The sequence below is a fragment of the Nymphalis io genome, chromosome 30, assembly GCF_905147045.1.
Source record: "Nymphalis io chromosome 30, ilAglIoxx1.1, whole genome shotgun sequence".
Taxonomy (NCBI): Eukaryota; Metazoa; Arthropoda; class Insecta; order Lepidoptera; family Nymphalidae; genus Nymphalis; species Nymphalis io.
Genome location: NC_065917.1, coordinates 3,548,994 through 3,568,893, shown reverse-complemented (window position 1 = coordinate 3,568,893; position 19,900 = coordinate 3,548,994). Strand labels below are relative to the sequence as shown.

Here is a 19,900-nt window from a genome sequence, read left to right as displayed (position 1 = left end):
GTACAAAAAATAAAATAAAGACTACTATCTATTATGAATGAGTGGGTTAATGAATTAATGATAAGGTAAGGAACGACATATTTCATTGTTGTAAAACATTGTTTTTTTTTGCATTAATTTTAATAAATATATGTTGTGAAATCATTAATTTAACTCGGGCCCAATTAGCTCGAAAGATCAGAGACGAAAGTCTTACTCTTGTCTTATTTTCAAAATAATAACTCGAGTGTTGCTATGCATAAAAGTAATCTATATTTTGAGTTTTATACTAATGCTTAAAAATTAAATAATATTTTTTTCGTTACTTTACTTTGCATTATAATAATATCTCTATCGGAAGTTTAGGTAACTTTATATTCTTTGCAAATATTTTATATTTCATATTATATACAAATTAATAAACAAATACCTGTTTTAAAATATCTTGATATTGTGACAAAACTAAAATATATTTTTTTTAATTACTTATATTAATTTATTTATTCTCCATTCGTTTAGAGCACCTCTCTAATATACAACAAAAGGTCATAAATCACCCGTTGAACAAATGGGACGTTTGAGTCATCAAATTACGCGCGCTAGTTACATATTATCTGCTTCACTTTATATGTATAATGTCATTGTTGTTATTATTGATTTTGGTTATATTATTGGAATCGTAATAGTTAAAATGACTTCTAGGAAACTAGTACATATTATCATACACATATTCTTAAATAAAAAATAGCCAAACAAGCACAAACTAAATTGATTATTTAATTATTTTGAGTAATGAGATAATATGAATTAAAAAAAATACTTCGCGTTTGCGTTGTAATTCTCAACATCTTTTCATCATTATTTTAATAATGTTAAAAGTATTATTTTAAGTTTACAGAACACCTAATACGAATGGAGTGCAATATTTTGCTTTTCAAAAAAAAAATACAACAATTCGCCATAGATAATAACTTCTAATGGAAGAAGATTCATTACCAATACTGTCGCGTTCGAAATTGACAGTTAAAATTTCAAATTAAAATCATTTATCACTGTTGGCAATACCGAATACGATCAACAAAAGAAAAGGGTGTAAATCGAAACTGAAGCCATTACCTAAAAAATAAAGCCAGTACTGATACATAAATACTTTTATATATTAAAAATGATGTCATCCATACGGTATCTAATGAAAAGTCCTTTCCATGGAAAAATTAAAGAGATCCCGGGTGTGTATGTTGATAACTTCGAAAAAGCTGAACGTCGAAACGCTAGAGCTTACTTCCTGAGCCATTATAACTCAGACCACATACAAAGGCTACATTCAGCTCAGCTATTAGACGTTTTGTTGAAGAAGAACATCACAATATATACGACCGAGCTGACAGCAGCTATTATAAATGACGACAAACATGATGAGAGAATTATGAAATGCGTTCGAGCTCTAAAAATGGGTATGTTATTGTTATCATTCAAATCTTAATCATTAAACATATCTTTGCTCGAAATATTGTACATTATCATAACGCCGATGATAAACGCGTTTTTTGTTGAAGATTCTTACTCGTAGACCAGAGTGCGAAAGTTGGAAGTGTATACTTCCATTCCTTTGGAAGCACGTAAAGCCGTTGGTCCTGTGCTTGAACTCTTTTCCGTTTTGTTGTATTTGCCATCGAATCGGAATATGAGATTTAGGGAATAGAGAGTGCATATATGAGACAACTCTGTGCCGAGCTACCTCTGTGCCAATACAAGCTTTACGAGCCATGGAATTGTACACACTTCTAACTTCTAGACTCAGTTGCTACTGAGAAATTTTCGACAATAAAAATCAATAACTTCTTGGTAGCCCGAATTGGGCCCAGGGCTTTTTAACCCAGGACCTCAATATCTGCGGTCTTATATAAGCCACTAGACCAACAAGACGTGTAATACGAAGTTACACAGTAAATTATAACAAACAAAGTTTTTTATAAGCTAACAAGTGCTTTTGAATTGTTACAATTGTTGTTTTATTTCAAAATTTTAGGCTCGACACAAATATCATTGCCTGGTTTGCCTGAACGAGACATACCGGAATTGTGTCTCACTGTCACATTGATACCAGCCAGTCACAGCGCTGCATCAACAATGTTTTTATTCTCAACAACGACACATAACATTCTGTTTATCGGAGAATACCATATCAATCGTAAAGACTTGCCAAGCTTCAAGCATCTGCATGTTGACGATAAACCCATAAAATTGGATGCGATGTACGTTGACACAACCATGCAGCATTTGGATTACGAAAACTTCACGAAGCGATCTAACGGTGTACAAAGAATGATATTTGAAATTAGATGTTGGTTGAACTGGAATGAGAATAATGCAATTGCAATACACACATCTGATAAATATGATTATGAATTTGTCTTTAATGAGATATACAAACAATTAAACATGAAAGTATTCGTGCATTCGGAAAGATGGAGTTTTTACAGGTAATTTTTGATTATTAAATAAATTATTCAAATTTTGTTACTTTAAGCAAATTTTTAGAATTTTGCATAGATATATGGGAATTGATATATAGTCAAGTCTTGACTATAGACTGTTCTAATTAAAGTAGGAGTGAAAACTTAACCACTTTGACATTGGATGTACTTAGTGGTTAAATCCACTCTTTAGACCACTCCATCTCCAGACTCCATGTCTTTAGACCTTCGATAAGAATAGAGTATAAAATTGGTAGTGGTGGAGTATAAAAGTTATGGTGTGGTAGACAGCGGCAAAACTGATGGTAACTGGTCACCACTGCCTGTAGACATTTTGTATAATGTAATGCAAATCTGATGTGTCACCATGTGTCTTGGGAACTAAGATGTTGTGTCCCTTGTAGCTCTGCTATACTCTGACTCACTCACTCATTAAACCGAAATGCAATGAACTGATGAGTGGATGGTCACAACTTGTGGCTTGCACAAAACCCTACCACCGAGTAAAAAGTTTTAGATATATAGTACAAGTTTTTCTTCATATTCAATATATAAGTTATGTTATCTTAAAGAGATGTGTTTGTTTTTCAGTTCAATACAGGAATTAGTGCCCGGGGTGACAAATAACGAAGAATCTACTAGAATACATTTATGTAGAAACAGAAGCGAGGATAGTTCACACACCTCATGCGTACAGAAATGTCATAATAATTACTTACTTGTAGATGTATTCCCTATGCCATGGCAGAATTACAAAGATGGAAAATGCTCAGTTTCGCGCGTGACCCAGGAGCAGCGGCTGGACGTGTGTTTCGCTACTCATTGTACTTTAAGAGAGATAGATTATTTTGTTGATTATTTTGCACCGAATAGAATAATTGGTTATCCTCATGAATATGCAGGAAAGCTTGAAAGAAATGAGCTCTGTTATTATAGTAGAATTGGCAAAAAAAGAGTTAAGATACCTAAAAGAGTCGATGATGATTTGAAGAAATTGATGTTTGGATAAATAAAAATGATGCTGTTTTGTAATTAAGAACAAGGTGACATATTTGTTATATAGATGAACAAGTTCTTCAACATATGCAGCATCGTAAAGTCTATTCCAACTGAAGGAGTAAAGACAAATAAATTTTGATATGACAACATTGGTCGAGATTTTTTAAAGTCGTATATTATACCATGATTTTTTTTGTTTATATTTTAAAGTACATAATGCATATTTGAATTATACATATAAGATATTTAAATTGTAAGGTAGCAGCAGTAAACGAAAATAGAAAAAAAGATTGTTTTGCTAACTCGCAAATAGCCACACTAACTGAAAAAGACAGTAAGTAAAACAATTATTTCGAAATCACAGACAGTCACTCCAATGATATTTATTTGTTTATGTAAAGATGCGTTATAAATAGTATTATATTATAAATATATTAATCGAGAATTGTATGTAGTATGTTATATAACAGACCTATTAGCATATTGCATGGAATATGTAAATATAAGGTTTTTTTTTCTTTACTCCTTCCGCCCTCGGGATATAGTACAATTGTATATCTAATGTGTATTCTACTATGTTATATGAAATAATATGATGAGAGTGTTTTTGTGTGTGATATATATATCACGTATTTGTATCTCAACGGACGTGTTGTCCGTGCCTGTGGAGTATCATATCTTTAATTTATATTAACGTAACTGCCATTACTAGCAGTATCACAATCTACGATTTAGGATTAAAATAATATAAATATATGGTATTCAAGTGTGATCATTAAAATGTAAAAGGTATAAAAATCTTATGTACTAACTTTGATAAATAATATTAAAGTAATTTGTTATCAAAAATTTGGTATTTATTTTAATATCTCTGGCAACATCTATAGGATTTTGTTAGTATTGGATAAATGGAAGATATATATTTATATATTTTGTATAAAACTGACTGCCTCGTTGGTCTAGTGGCTAGATATAAGGCCGGAGATCCTAGTTACAAACCCCCAGGTCCAATAAAAACTTAATGTTTTTCTGTCGAAGATTCTCAGCAGTGACCTGGAGTCCCGACCGAGAAGAAGAAAGAGGCGATATGCGCTCCTTCTCCGCCCGCCGCGACTAGGGAGGTACTTAGAACCCTGGTAATCTGCCTAGAGAAGAAAGGCCTGCATGGGCGGGCCGAGGCCTATTTGCCCGTCCGATAACCCTTAACATAAAAAAGTTATAAATCTTATTTTACTCGTAAATAAAGGCAAATTAGGTATACATACATCGTTGAAAAATATAATTAATTAAAAAGTAAAATTAGTAAAATTAAAAAAATTATCAATCGTATTATTACATAATTACAATTACATAATTAAATGATCCGTTCAAATTATAATTTGTGATAATTTTTTTGCTATAGTTCGTTTTTATCTTTGGTAGGACAATGAGACTCGCTCGACGCGTGCTGCGTTTAGACTGTTGTTTTATTTTAGTAAAAGTTAGTTTGGTACGACACTTTTTTCAAAGGTTTTTTTGATAAAGATGCAAATATTATAAATATATAAATGTCGAATATTCATTATTTTGGTTTCGGTATAGATTTTAATGGTTGGAGTAAAATATGGGTAATTGAAGAGCATTTTGATAATTTTGATTTTGTTTTATGCAGCTTGGACGTCAGCTAATTTTGTTTTGACAGCACTGCCCCATACTTAAATTAAGTACGAAATATTTGGTTTAACCAGGACGTTATAGATAATGTGTCGTAACCGACGCGAGATACAGCGCATCATATTTAGGAAAGAGCCAAGTAGTAATGAAAGCTTACTTATAATGCATTCAGTATGAAAGCATTATAAGTAAGCTTATATTTTATAGCAGGTATATTGTTGTCTATTCGCAGGCCTACGTATTTTTCTGTATTTTTTGTTCCAATGGTATATTGTCAATTTTAAAAAAATTAAAAAAAAAAAAAACCGAATCCTATTTTATCTATGTATTAATATACGTCAAAGAGAGCAAAGGTCCTTCCTTCCTATGTGTATCCTTGTGGTACACCACATGTAATAGGTAAAGCATCACTTGGGAATTTTTCTATTCGGACTACTTGTGTTCTGTTTGTTAAATAAGATTCAAATATTTTTAAGGCATTACCAGTGATCCCTATACTTTCTAGTTTTTTTTTTAAGGTTAATTTTGACTGGCAGTATCAAAAGCTTTCTTCAAGTCAATAAAGATTCCTAACGCTATGTTTTTATTATCTTTATTTTTATTTTGTTTGATTTTTGTGATAAGATCAATGGTTGCTAACAAGTAAAACAGAAATTGGCCGATAATTTCCTGGATCACATTTTTGTCCCGATTTGTAAATAGGTAGTTGGAGTTTTTGACCTTTGCAATTTTCATTGTGTCAGTAAATACTCCGTTCATAAATAATGTATTGAAACATTCAGTCAAATCTTAGTGCTTGTCCCATCTGCCCCGACACTACAATAATTTCGTTATTAGTCGTTAAATCAAAAATAGATAATTTAGAATTAGTTTCATGGATGTTTGTTAAGGCATTGCTAATATTTTCATGGAATATTTTTGGTATTTTTTGTGCTAAGAGGGGCCCTATTGTGGAGAAGTAATCATTAAATGCATTACATATTTCGTGAGGCTCAGTAATTAATGTTGAGTTTAATAAGATTTTTGGAGGAGCACAACTTTTTGTAATTTTGTGATTTACTAGTGTTTACTAACTTCCACATCCTTTCTAGTTTTTTCGAACATCTGTTAAATTCTTTGCAATAGTAAGATTCTTTTGTGTCTGCAATTAGTCTAGCTACATGATCTTTCATTTAAACAAATTCTTCCTTCAACGTGTTATTATTTGTTTTTTTTTTGGATTTGTGAAAATAGGATATTTTTGTTACTAATTTCATTGATTACATTTTTGTTAATCCAATCTTTTTTGGGTGGGTTCAGAACTTTAACCTTCGTTATTTTTTTTTTGTTCTGTGATAAACTTTATTTTCGCTTCCAAACGTGAATAATCACTTCCCAATTCCTCGTGTCCTACTTTATTTGATTGTAGTATAAAGTATATTATAGTCTATGGCATTATATTAAGAAAGAATGTTTTGAGGTGGTTTATTTTTTTTAATTTCTAGGTGAATCTGCCTATGATCGGACATAGAAAAATCCAGTATAGCCAGTATATGAAATTTATCATTAATTAAATTGGTACTAACATGATCAATAATTGATTTTTTTTGGTATCGGATACTCTGGTAGCGTATTTTTTGTTTGTACTGTGTAGTCATCTTTTCTTTAGTTAACTTTTTTTCTGTCGCAGTTGCGACAGAAATAAACATCGATAAAGTCTGAAGTTAGTGTTACCGTACCGTTGTAGACAGCTCCTACTTCAACTGCATATCTTTCCAGCCGTACCCATAGATAGTTATTACCTCCTAAGTATGTAGATTCAGATAAACTGTGTTTCAAATTATTATGTATATATATATAGCAAGTGGTTTGCTACGTATGCCAGATTTGACTTTGAAAAACTAACAAACATTGCAAGTTAAATAAAAGCTTATCAAAATGTTGAACTTTTGTATGTAACAGTCCAGTTTTATAAACAAGAAACGATTCGTTTTCGTTATATAATAGAATTGTCATCATTGGCTTGCAAATTACGGATTAAAAGGCTTTCAAAACCCGGGACCGACTCATAAAACACAAATGAGTTTTTCTGTAAATAAATAATCAGTTGCTGCCACAAGTTTGAAAAGCACTTAAAGTCAGGCATCGATTTAGTGACGCGAGGCCTCTAGGCACTTTTCCATTTGAAGTGCACCATTCGGAAGGTGTTATAGTAAAATTAATAATAATAATAACTTCTTCAAGACGATTTCGGCCACGGCGGCCAGTCTCCAGAGAGATTAGCCAACTGCGCAGGAGATATTATAGTGCACAAACACAGGTGCATTCTCTATTCCCTAACTCCCTAATGTCAGGAGGACATTTTATAAGACGAAGCTGTAATTCATTGCAGCAAGTCGAGTTTTATTATTTATATGATTACCAATCGCTCCTATCTATTCGAAATAATAAGGATACAATCTAGCAATACTCTTTTTTAGGTACTTACTAATATTCCTATTAAAACAGAAGCTCGAGGGGTCAGATCGAACCTGCGACTTTTACATCGCTAGGCGGCCCGTGAAGCTTTGTACTATTGACGCTACAATGTATGCCTTTTTAGTTCTGTCGCTTCCCTATTTCCCGGCAAGTTTGAATTTGTAACTGTTCTATATTCGAATGTGTTTAAATTTTGAATCTCAAAACAGTTGAAAGTATCGGGTTAATGCTATTGTTTAGTCACAGCTTCGATTGGAATCTCTCAGGTTACTTACGAAAATGAATCTTTTTAAGGAAAATGTTCGTGCTATAATTTTCTACAACTTTAGAAGAGGCCTGACACGGCTTCAGTGTTTTGAAGAGTTAACATTTGTGTTCAGTGATGAAGTCCCATGTCTGCGGACTGTCGAACGCTGGTATTTAGAATTCCAGCGTGGACATACTAGTGTTAGTGACAAATCTCGCGAAGGACGCCCAAAATCCGCCTTCACTGAAGATAACATCATTGTCGTGAGACGACTAATTCTCGAAGATCGTCATGTGTCGTATCGAGAGATAGAGGCTCTATTAGGCATCTCAGGGACAACTATTCAGAAGATCTTGCATGAAGCACTTGGTGTGAGAAAGCTAGTTTGCCGTTGGATACCGCATCTGCTTTCCAACGATTACAAGGCGGCCCGCGTCAGATGGTGTAAGAAAACTCTGCAAAGGTTCAACCGAGGAGAGTCAAATCACTTCTACGACATCATCAGTGGTGGCAAATCTTGGAAGCCAAAGCCGACTAAAGTTGTTCGTTCTCGAAGCACTTCAAAGAAGATGGTGGCCACGTTCGTTGGAAAAACCGGCCACGTTGCGACTATTGCACTTGAAGATCGTAGAACGGTTAACGCAGAGTGGTATACCACAGTTTGTTTACTACAAGTCATCGCCGAACTTCGAAAATCTAACTCAAAGCGACGCATCATCCTGCACCACGACAACGCAAGCTCACACAGCGCTCGTCAAACGATTGAGTATTTGAAGCAAGAAAAAGTAGAAATTCTTGACCATCCTCCATACAGTCCTGAACCAAGCCCTAACGATTTCTTTACATTCCTAAATTTAAGAAAAGTCTTCTGATCAAAGGTTCCAGTCCGGTGAAGAAGCAGTCGACGCTTTCAAGTCAGCCATTTTGAACACCACCACTTTAGAGTGGAATAAATGTTATAATAACTGATTTGAGCGAATGGAAAAGTGTATTAAGCTACGTGGTGAATACCTTTAAAAACAATAAAAAGTACTATAAGGTTCTAGTTGTGTTTTTTTCTTCAAATGACAAAACTTAAAAGGCATGCCTCGTATTAACATGAGCTATGATTTTGCTTTAAACAGCCAAGATTAATTTCAGTTTGTCTAAATAAAAACCTTTTTGCAGACCATCGTCTAAATATATAATCCGAATTTAATTCGAGACAGACTTCTTGATAAGAATCCGAAGAAACTCCAATATATATACAAAAATACCAGTACTACACGTTCGCTTCATATGACCGTCGTCTTATAAAATGCAGCCATAGACCGAAGTATTTTTGACATAAAAGACAATAATTGATTTATTTTGTAATTGTATAAAATTTAATTTTAAAACTTTATAACAAATTTTATTGTTTCGTAACACTTTCGCATTTATAATATTAGTAAATGTTCATACTTCCTATCCAATTAAGGACGGGTAGCGACATCTCTCAAACTCCAACTTAACCAAACACAACGTCATACATTTTATCGGCCGCGATTAGTTAAATTTAAATCTTGTACCCGCACCCCTTCTCCTCTGTACATTCGTTTAAGACATTACATGCAATTTTGATTAAGAGCCTAACGCATCTTTTATTTCTCTACACCTTCGAAACTACGTTACGCCTTGAATTGACATAACACTTGAGTTAAAGTAGTGAGGAGGAAATTATAATAATAACAATAATTTATTTATTCAAGTAACAAACCTCATATACAAAAGTACAAAAAATAAAATAAAGACTACTATCTATTATGAATGAGTGGGTTAATGAATTAATGATAAGGTAAGGAACGACATATTTCATTGTTGTAAAACATTGTTTTTTTTTGCATTAATTTTAATAAATATATGTTGTGAAATCATTAATTTAACTCGGGCCCAATTAGCTCGAAAGATCAGAGACGAAAGTCTTACTCTTGTCTTATTTTCAAAATAATAACTTGAGTGTTGCTATGCATAAAAGTAATCTATATTTTGAGTTTTATACTAATGCTTAAAAATTAAATAATATTTTTTTCGTTACTTTACTTTGCATTATAATAATATCTCTATCGGAAGTTTAGGTAACTTTATATTCTTTGCAAATATTTTATATTTCATATTATATACAAATTAATAAACAAATACCTGTTTTAAAATATCTTAATATTGTGACAAAACTAAAATAATTTTTTTTTAATTACTTATATTAATTTATTTATTCTCCATTCGTTTAGAGCACCTCTCTAATATACAACAATAGGTCATAAATCACCCGTTGAACAAATGGGACGTTTGAGTCATCAAATTACGCGCGCTAGTTACATATTATCTGCTTCACTTTATATGTATAATGTCATTGTTGTTATTATTGATTTTGGTTATATTATTGGAATCGTAATAGTTAAAATGACTTCTAGGAAACTAGTACATATTATCATACACATATTCTTAAATAAAAAATAGCCAAACAAGCACAAACTAAATTGATTATTTAATTATTTTGATTAATGAGATAATATGAATTAAAAAAAATACTTCGCGTTTGCGTTGTAATTCTCAACATCTTTTCATCATTATTTTAATAATGTTAAAAGTATTATTTTAAGTTTACAGAACACCTAATACGAATGGAGTGCAATATTTTGCTTTTCAAAAAAAAATACAACAATTCGCCATAGATAATAACTTCTAATGGAAGAAGATTCATTACCAATACTGTCGCGTTCGAAATTGACAGTTAAAATTTCAAATTAAAATCATTTATCACTGTTGGCAATACCGAATACGATCAACAAAAGAAAAGGGTGTAAATCGAAACTGAAGCCATTACCTAAAAAATAAAGCCAGTACTGATACATAAATACTTTTATATATTAAAAATGATGTCATCCATACGGTATCTAATGAAAAGTCCTTTCCATGGAAAAATTAAAGAGATCCCGGGTGTGTATGTTGATAACTTCGAAAAAGCTGAACGTCGAAACGCTAGAGCTTACTTCCTGAGCCATTATAACTCAGACCACATACAAAGGCTACATTCAGCTCAGCTATTAGACGTTTTGTTGAAGAAGAACATCACAATATATACGACCGAGCTGACAGCAGCTATTATAAATGACGACAAACATGATGAGAGAATTATGAAATGCGTTCGAGCTCTAAAAATGGGTATGTTATTGTTATCATACAAATCTTAATCATTAAACATATCTTTGCTCGAAATATTGTACATTATCATAACGCCGATGATAAACGCGTTTTTTGTTGAAGATTCTTACTCGTAGACCAGAGTGCGAAAGTTGGAAGTGTATACTTCCATTCCTTTGGAAGCACGTAAAGCCGTTGGTCCTGTGCTTGAACTCTTTTCCGTTTTGTTGTATTTGCCATCGAATCGGAATATGAGATTTAGGGAATAGAGAGTGCATATATGAGACAACTCTGTGCCGAGCTACCTCTGTGCCAATACAAGCTTTACGAGCCATGGAATTGTACACACTTCTAACTTCTAGACTCAGTTGCTACTGAGAAATTTTCGACAATAAAAATCAATAACTTCTTGGTAGCCCGAATTGGGCCCAGGGCTTTTTAACCCAGGACCTCAATATCTGCGGTCTTATATAAGCCACTAGACCAACAAGACGTGTAATACGAAGTTACACAGTAAATTATAACAAACAAAGTTTTTTATAAGCTAACAAGTGCTTTTGAATTGTTACAATTGTTGTTTTATTTCAAAATTTTAGGCTCGACACAAATATCATTGCCTGGTTTGCCTGAACGAGACATACCGGAATTGTGTCTCACTGTCACATTGATACCAGCCAGTCACAGCGCTGCATCAACAATGTTTTTATTCTCAACAACGACACATAACATTCTGTTTATCGGAGAATACCATATCAATCGTAAAGACTTGCCAAGCTTCAAGCATCTGCATGTTGACGATAAACCCATAAAATTGGATGCGATGTACGTTGACACAACCATGCAGCATTTGGATTACGAAAACTTCACGAAGCGATCTAACGGTGTACAAAGAATGATATTTGAAATTAGATGTTGGTTGAACTGGAATGAGAATAATGCAATTGCAATACACACATCTGATAAATATGATTATGAATTTGTCTTTAATGAGATATACAAACAATTAAACATGAAAGTATTCGTGCATTCGGAAAGATGGAGTTTTTACAGGTAATTTTTGATTATTAAATAAATTATTCAAATTTTGTTACTTTAAGCAAATTTTTAGAATTTTGCATAGATATATGGGAATTGATATATAGTCAAGTCTTGACTATAGACTGTTCTAATTAAAGTAGGAGTGAAAACTTAACCACTTTGACATTGGATGTACGTAGTGGTTAAATCCACTCTTTAGACCACTCCATCTCCAGACTCCATGTCTTTAGACCTTCGATAAGAATAGAGTATAAAATTGGTAGTGGTGGAGTATAAAAGTTATGGTGTGGTAGACAGCGGCAAAACTGATGGTAACTGGTCACCACTGCCTGTAGACATTTTGTATAATGTAATGCAAATCTGAATCTGTGTCACCATGTGTCTTGGGAACTAAGATGTTGTGTCCCTTGTAGCTCTGCTATACTCTGACTCACTCACTCATTAAACCGAAATGCAATGAACTGATGAGTGGATGGTCACAACTTGTGGCTTGCACAAAACCCTACCACCGAGTAAAAAGTTTTAGATATATAGTACAAGTTTTTCTTCATATTCAATATATAAGTTATGTTATCTTAAAGAGATGTGTTTGTTTTTCAGTTCAATACAGGAATTAGTGCCCGGGGTGACAAATAACGAAGAATCTACTAGAATACATTTATGTAGAAACAGAAGCGAGGATAGTTCACACACCTCATGCGTACAGAAATGTCATAATAATTACTTACTTGTAGATGTATTCCCTATGCCATGGCAGAATTACAAAGATGGAAAATGCTCAGTTTCGCGCGTGACCCAGGAGCAGCGGCTGGACGTGTGTTTCGCTACTCATTGTACTTTAAGAGAGATAGATTATTTTGTTGATTATTTTGCACCGAATAGAATAATTGGTTATCCTCATGAATATGCAGGAAAGCTTGAAAGAAATGAGCTCTGTTATTATAGTAGAATTGGCAAAAAAAGAGTTAAGATACCTAAAAGAGTCGATGATGATTTGAAGAAATTGATGTTTGGATAAATAAAAATGATGCTGTTTTGTAATTAAGAACAAGGTGACATATTTGTTATATAGATGAACAAGTTCTTCAACATATGCAGCATCGTAAAGTCTATTCCAACTGAAGGAGTAAAGACAAATAAATTTTGATATGACAACATTGGTCGAGATTTTTTAAAGTCGTATATTATACCATGATTTTTTTTGTTTATATTTTAAAGTACATAATGCATATTTGAATTATACATATAAGATATTTAAATTGTAAGGTAGCAGCAGTAAACGAAAATAGAAAAAAAGATTGTTTTGCTAACTCGCAAATAGCCACACTAACTGAAAAAGACAGTAAGTAAAACAATTATTTCGAAATCACAGACAGTCACTCCAATGATATTTATTTGTTTATGTAAAGATGCGTTATAAATAGTATTATATTATAAATATATTAATCGAGAATTGTATGTAGTGTGTTATATAACAGACCTATTAGCATATTGCATGGAATATGTAAATATAAGGTTTTTTTTTCTTTACTCCTTCCGCCCTCGGGATATAGTACAATTGTATATCTAATGTGTATTCTACTATGTTATATGAAATAATATGATGAGAGTGTTTTTGTGTGTGATATATATATCACGTATTTGTATCTCAACGGACGTGTTGTCCGTGCCTGTGGAGTATCATATCTTTAATTTATATTAACGTAACTGCCATTACTAGCAGTATCACAATCTACGATTTAGGATTAAAATAATATAAATATATGGTATTCAAGTGTGATCATTAAAATGTAAAAGGTATAAAAATCTTATGTACTAACTTTGATAAATAATATTAAAGTAATTTGTTATCAAAAATTTGGTATTTATTTTAATATCTCTGGCAACATCTATAGGATTTTGTTAGTATTGGATAAATGGAAGATATATATTTATATATTTTGTATAAAACTGACTGCCTCGTTGGTCTAGTGGCTAGATATAAGGCCGGAGATCCTAGTTACAAACCCCCAGGTCCAATAAAAACTTAATGTTTTTCTGTCGAAGATTCTCAGCAGTGACCTGGAGTCCCGACCGAGAAGAAGAAAGAGGCGATATGCGCTCCTTCTCCGCCCGCCGCGACTAGGGAGGTACTTAGAACCCTGGTAATCTGCCTAGAGAAGAAAGGCCTGCATGGGCGGGCCGAGGCCTATTTGCCCGTCCGATAACCCTTAACATAAAAAAGTTATAAATCTTATTTTACTCGTAAATAAAGGCAAATTAGGTATACATACATCGTTGAAAAATATAATTAATTAAAAAGTAAAATTAGTAAAATTAAAAAAATTATCAATCGTATTATTACATAATTACAATTACATAATTAAATGATCCGTTCAAATTATAATTTGTGATAATTTTTTTGCTATAGTTCGTTTTTATCTTTGGTAGGACAATGAGACTCGCTCGACGCGTGCTGCGTTTAGACTGTTGTTTTATTTTAGTAAAAGTTAGTTTGGTACGACACTTTTTTCAAAGGTTTTTTTGATAAAGATGCAAATATTATAAATATATAAATGTCGAATATTCATTATTTTGGTTTCGGTATAGATTTTAATGGTTGGAGTAAAATATGGATAATTGAAGAGCATTTTGATAATTTTGATTTTGTTTTATGCAGCTTGGACGTCAGCTAATTTTGTTTTGACAGCACTGCCCCATACTTAAATTAAGTACGAAATATTTGGTTTAACCAGGACGTTATAGATAATGTGTCGTAACCGACGCGAGATACAGCGCATCATATTTAGGAAAGAGCCAAGTAGTAATGAAAGCTTACTTATAATGCATTCAGTATGAAAGCATTATAAGTAAGCTTATATTTTATAGCAGGTATATTGTTGTCTATTCGCAGGCCTACGTATTTTTCTGTATTTTTTGTTCCAATGGTATATTGTCAATTTTAAAAAAATTAAAAAAAAAAAAAAAACCGAATCCTATTTTATCTATGTATTAATATACGTCAAAGAGAGCAAAGGTCCTTCCTTCCTATGTGTATCCTTGTGGTACACCACATGTAATAGGTAAAGCATCACTTGGGAATTTTTCTATTCGGACTACTTGTGTTCTGTTTGTTAAATAAGATTCAAATATTTTTAAGGCATTACCAGTGATCCCTATACTTTCTAGTTTTTTTTTTAAGGTTAATTTTGACTGGCAGTATCAAAAGCTTTCTTCAAGTCAATAAAGATTCCTAACGCTATGTTTTTATTATCTTTATTTTTATTTTGTTTGATTTTTGTGATAAGATCAATGGTTGCTAACAAGTAAAACAGAAATTGGCCGATAATTTCCTGGATCACATTTTTGTCCCGATTTGTAAATAGGTAGTTGGAGTTTTTGACCTTTGCAATTTTCATTGTGTCAGTAAATACTCCGTTCATAAATAATGTATTGAAACATTCAGTCAAATCTTAGTGCTTGTCCCATCTGCCCCGACACTACAATAATTTCGTTATTAGTCGTTAAATCAAAAATAGATAATTTAGAATTAGTTTCATGGATGTTTGTTAAGGCATTGCTAATATTTTCATGGAATATTTTTGGTATTTTTTGTGCTAAGAGGGGCCCTATTGTGGAGAAGTAATCATTAAATGCATTACATATTTCGTGAGGCTCATTAATTAATGTTGAGTTTAATAAGATTTTTGGAGGAGCACAACTTTTTGTAATTTTGTGATTTACTAGTGTTTACTAACTTCCACATCCTTTCTAGTTTTTTCGAACATCTGTTAAAGTCTTTGCAATAGTAAGATTCTTTTGTGTCTGCAATTAGTCTAGCTACATGATCTTTCATTTAAACAAATTCTTCCTTCAACGTGTTATTATTTGTTTTTTTTTGGATTTGTGAAAATAGGATATTTTTGTTACTAATTTCATTGATTACATTTTTGTTAATCCAATCTTTTTTGGGTGGGTTCAGAACTTTAACCTTCGTTATTTTTTTTTTGTTCTGTGATAAACTTTATTTTCGCTTCCAAACGTGAATAATCACTTCCCAATTCCTCGTGTCCTACTTTATTTGATTGTAGTATAAAGTATATTATAGTCTATGGCATTATATTGAGAAAGAATGTTTTGAGGTGGTTTATTTTTTTTAATTTCTAGGTGAATCTGCCTATGATCGGACATAGAAAAATCCAGTATAGCCAGTATATGAAATTTATCATTAATTAAATTGGTACTAACATGATCAATAATTGATTTTTTTTGGTATCGGATACTCTGGTAGCGTATTTTTTGTTTGTACTGTGTAGTCATCTTTTCTTTAGTTAACTTTTTTTCTGTCGCAGTTGCGACAGAAATAAACATCGATAAAGTCTGAAGTTAGTGTTACCGTACCGTTGTAGACAGCTCCTACTTCAACTGCATATCTTTCCAGCCGTACCCATAGATAGTTATTACCTCCTAAGTATGTAGATTCAGATAAACTGTGTTTCAAATTATTATGTATATATATATATATATATATATATATATATATATAGAGACTCGACCTCCATCCAAATCGTTCCTATAATTATAGTAACGTGAATAATAAGTTAATTGTAATTCAAGCACTTGTTTTTCGGATTTGATCCAAGTTTCTGTTATTAAAATGACGTGAGTAGTATGTGGTATTGATTGTAAAATACATTTGAGTTATCAAATCTTCCTTTCTTACGTATGCTCCTTGCATTGAGAATGTAAGGTGTGGCTTGTTGATTTTTAGGTCTTGGTAATCGTTGGTGACTTGATAGGTAATGCTACTTACAGCGATTTCTGGATTTGTATTTACTGCTTGGAGTTTTTTGGAGTAATTTTTACTATGATAGGTGTCTCGTTGATATATTTTATTGTAAGATCGGTCTCACCATTATTTTCGTGACGTGACGCGACAACTCATCTTTCAAGCTTTTAAGGTATTTTTGTTGAGAAGGTGTCTGATCCGAATTTTATGTTTAGTTTTTTTTCATGTTTGGAGCCATCTTGGCTTATCATAAAAATGCATCTTAGTCGAAACTGAAGAGCAAGTGGTTTGCTAAGTATGCCAGATTTGACTTTGAAAAACTAACAAACATTGCAAGTTAAATAAAAGCTTATCAAAATGTTGAACTTTTGTATGTAACAGTCCAGTTTTATAATCAAGAAACGATTCGTTTTCGTTATATAATAGAATTGTCATCATTGGCTTGCAAATTACGGATTAAAAGGCTTTCAAAACCCGGGACCGACTCATAAAACACAAATGAGTTTTTCTGTAAATAAATAATCAGTTGCTGCCACAAGTTTGAAAAGCACTTAAAGTCAGGCATCGATTTAGTGACGCGAGGCCTCTAGGCACTTTTCCATTTGAAGTGCACCATTCGGAAGGTGTTATAGTAAAATTAATAATAATAATAACTTCTTCAAGACGATTTCGGCCACGGCGGCCAGTCTCCAGAGAGATTAGCCAACTGCGCAGGAGATATTATAGTGCACAAACACAGGTGCATTCTCTATTCCCTAACTCCCTAATGTCAGGAGGACATTTTATAAGACGAAGCTGTAATTCATTGCAGCAAGTCGAGTTTTATTATTTATATGATTACCAATCGCTCCTATCTATTCGAAATAATAAGGATACAATCTAGCAATACTCTTTTTTAGGTACTTACTAATATTCCTATTAAAACAGAAGCTCGAGGGGTCAGATCGAACCTGCGACTTTTACATCGCTAGGCGGCCCGTGAAGCTTTGTACTATTGACGCTACAATGTATGCCTTTTTAGTTCTGTCGCTTCCCTATTTCCCGGCAAGTTTGAATTTGTAACTGTTCTATATTCGAATGTGTTTAAATTTTGAATCTCAAAACAGTTGAAAGTATCGGGTTAATGCTATTATTTAGTCACAGCTTCGATTGGAATCTCTCAGGTTACTTACGAAAATGAATCTTTTTAAGGAAAATGTTCGTGCTATAATTTTCTACAACTTTAGAAGAGGCCTGACACGGCTTCAGTGTTTTGAAGAGTTAACATTTGTGTTCAGTGATGAAGTCCCATGTCTGCGGACTGTCGAACGCTGGTATTTAGAATTCCAGCGTGGACATACTAGTGTTAGTGACAAATCTCGCGAAGGACGCCCAAAATCCGCCTTCACTGAAGATAACATCATTGTCGTGAGACGACTAATTCTCGAAGATCGTCATGTGTCGTATCGAGAGATAGAGGCTCTATTAGGCATCTCAGGGACAACTATTCAGAAGATCTTGCATGAAGCACTTGGTGTGAGAAAGCTAGTTTGCCGTTGGATACCGCATCTGCTTTCCAACGATTACAAGGCGGCCCGCGTCAGATGGTGTAAGAAAACTCTGCAAAGGTTCAACCGAGGAGAGTCAAATCACTTCTACGACATCATCAGTGGTGGCAAATCTTGGAAGCCAAAGCCGACTAAAGTTGTTCGTTCTCGAAGCACTTCAAAGAAGATGGTGGCCACGTTCGTTGGAAAAACCGGCCACGTTGCGACTATTGCACCTGAAGATCGTAGAACGGTTAACGCAGAGTGGTATACCACAGTTTGTTTACTACAAGTCAACGCCGAACTTCGAAAATCTAACTCAAAGCGACGCATCATCCTGCACCACGACAACGCAAGCTCACACAGCGCTCGTCAAACGATTGAGTATTTGAAGCAAGAAAAAGTAGAAATTCTTGACCATCCTCCATACAGTCCTGAACCAAGCCCTAACGATTTCTTTACATTCCTAAATTTAAGAAAAGTCTTCTGATCAAAGGTTCCAGTCCGGTGAAGAAGCAGTCGACGCTTTCAAGTCAGCCATTTTGAACACCACCACTTTAGAGTGGAATAAATGTTATAATAACTGATTTGAGCGAATGGAAAAGTGTATTAAGCTACGTGGTGAATACCTTTAAAAACAATAAAAAGTACTATAAGGTTCTAGTTGTGTTTTTTTCTTCAAATGACAAAACTTAAAAGGCATGCCTCGTATTAACATGAGCTATGATTTTGCTTTAAACAGCCAAGATTAATTTCAGTTTGTCTAAATAAAAACCTTTTTGCAGACCATCGTCTAAATATATAATCCGAATTTAATTCGAGACAGACTTCTTGATAAGAATCCGAAGAAACTCCAATATATATACAAAAATACCAGTACTACACGTTCGCTTCATATGACCGTCGTCTTATAAAATGCAGCCATAGACCGAAGTATTTTTGACATAAAAGACAATAATTGATTTATTTTGTAATTGTATAAAATTTAATTTTAAAACTTTATAACAAATTTTATTGTTTCGTAACACTTTCGCATTTATAATATTAGTAAATGTTCATACTTCCTATCCAATTAAGGACGGGTAGCGACATCTCTCAAACTCCAACTTAACCAAACACAACGTCATACATTTTATCGGCCGCGATTAGTTAAATTTAAATCTTGTACCCGCACCCCTTCTCCTCTGTACATTCGTTTAAGACATTACATGCAATTTTGATTGAGAGCCTAACGCATCTTTTATTTCTCTACACCTTCGAAACTACGTTACGCCTTGAATTGACATAACACTTGAGTTAAAGTAGTGTGGAGGAAATTATAATAATAACAATAATTTATTTATTCAAGTAACAAACCTCATATACAAAAGTACAAAAAATAAAATAAAGACTACTATCTATTATGAATGAGTGGGTTAATGAATTAATGATAAGGTAAGGAACGACATATTTCATTGTTGTAAAACATTGTTTTTTTTGCATTAATTTTAATAAATATATGTTGTGAAATCATTAATTTAACTCGGGCCCAATTAGCTCGAAAGATCAGAGACGAAAGTCTTACTCTTGTCTTATTTTCAAAATAATAACTCGA

General features: G+C 33.0%; 2 protein-coding genes across 2 annotated transcripts; both read left to right on the top strand.

Moving 5' to 3' along the window:
- Window positions 1–1,035: 1,035 nt before the first annotated feature.
- LOC126780028 (protein artemis-like) lies at window positions 1,036–3,892 on the top strand. The gene is made up of 3 exons (XM_050504277.1): window positions 1,036–1,433; window positions 2,009–2,462; window positions 3,048–3,892. The coding sequence occupies exons 1-3, from the start codon at window positions 1,145–1,147 to the stop codon at window positions 3,463–3,465; spliced, it is 1,161 nt and encodes a 386-aa protein (XP_050360234.1). The 5' UTR covers window positions 1,036–1,144; the 3' UTR covers window positions 3,466–3,892.
- A 6,704-nt stretch (window positions 3,893–10,596) lies between these two features.
- Window positions 10,597–13,857, top strand: LOC126780029 (protein artemis-like). The gene is made up of 3 exons (XM_050504278.1): window positions 10,597–10,995; window positions 11,571–12,024; window positions 12,613–13,857. Exons 1-3 carry the CDS (start codon window positions 10,707–10,709, stop codon window positions 13,028–13,030), a joined length of 1,161 nt encoding a protein of 386 aa, XP_050360235.1. The 5' UTR covers window positions 10,597–10,706; the 3' UTR covers window positions 13,031–13,857.
- Window positions 13,858–19,900: the final 6,043 nt, after the last annotated feature.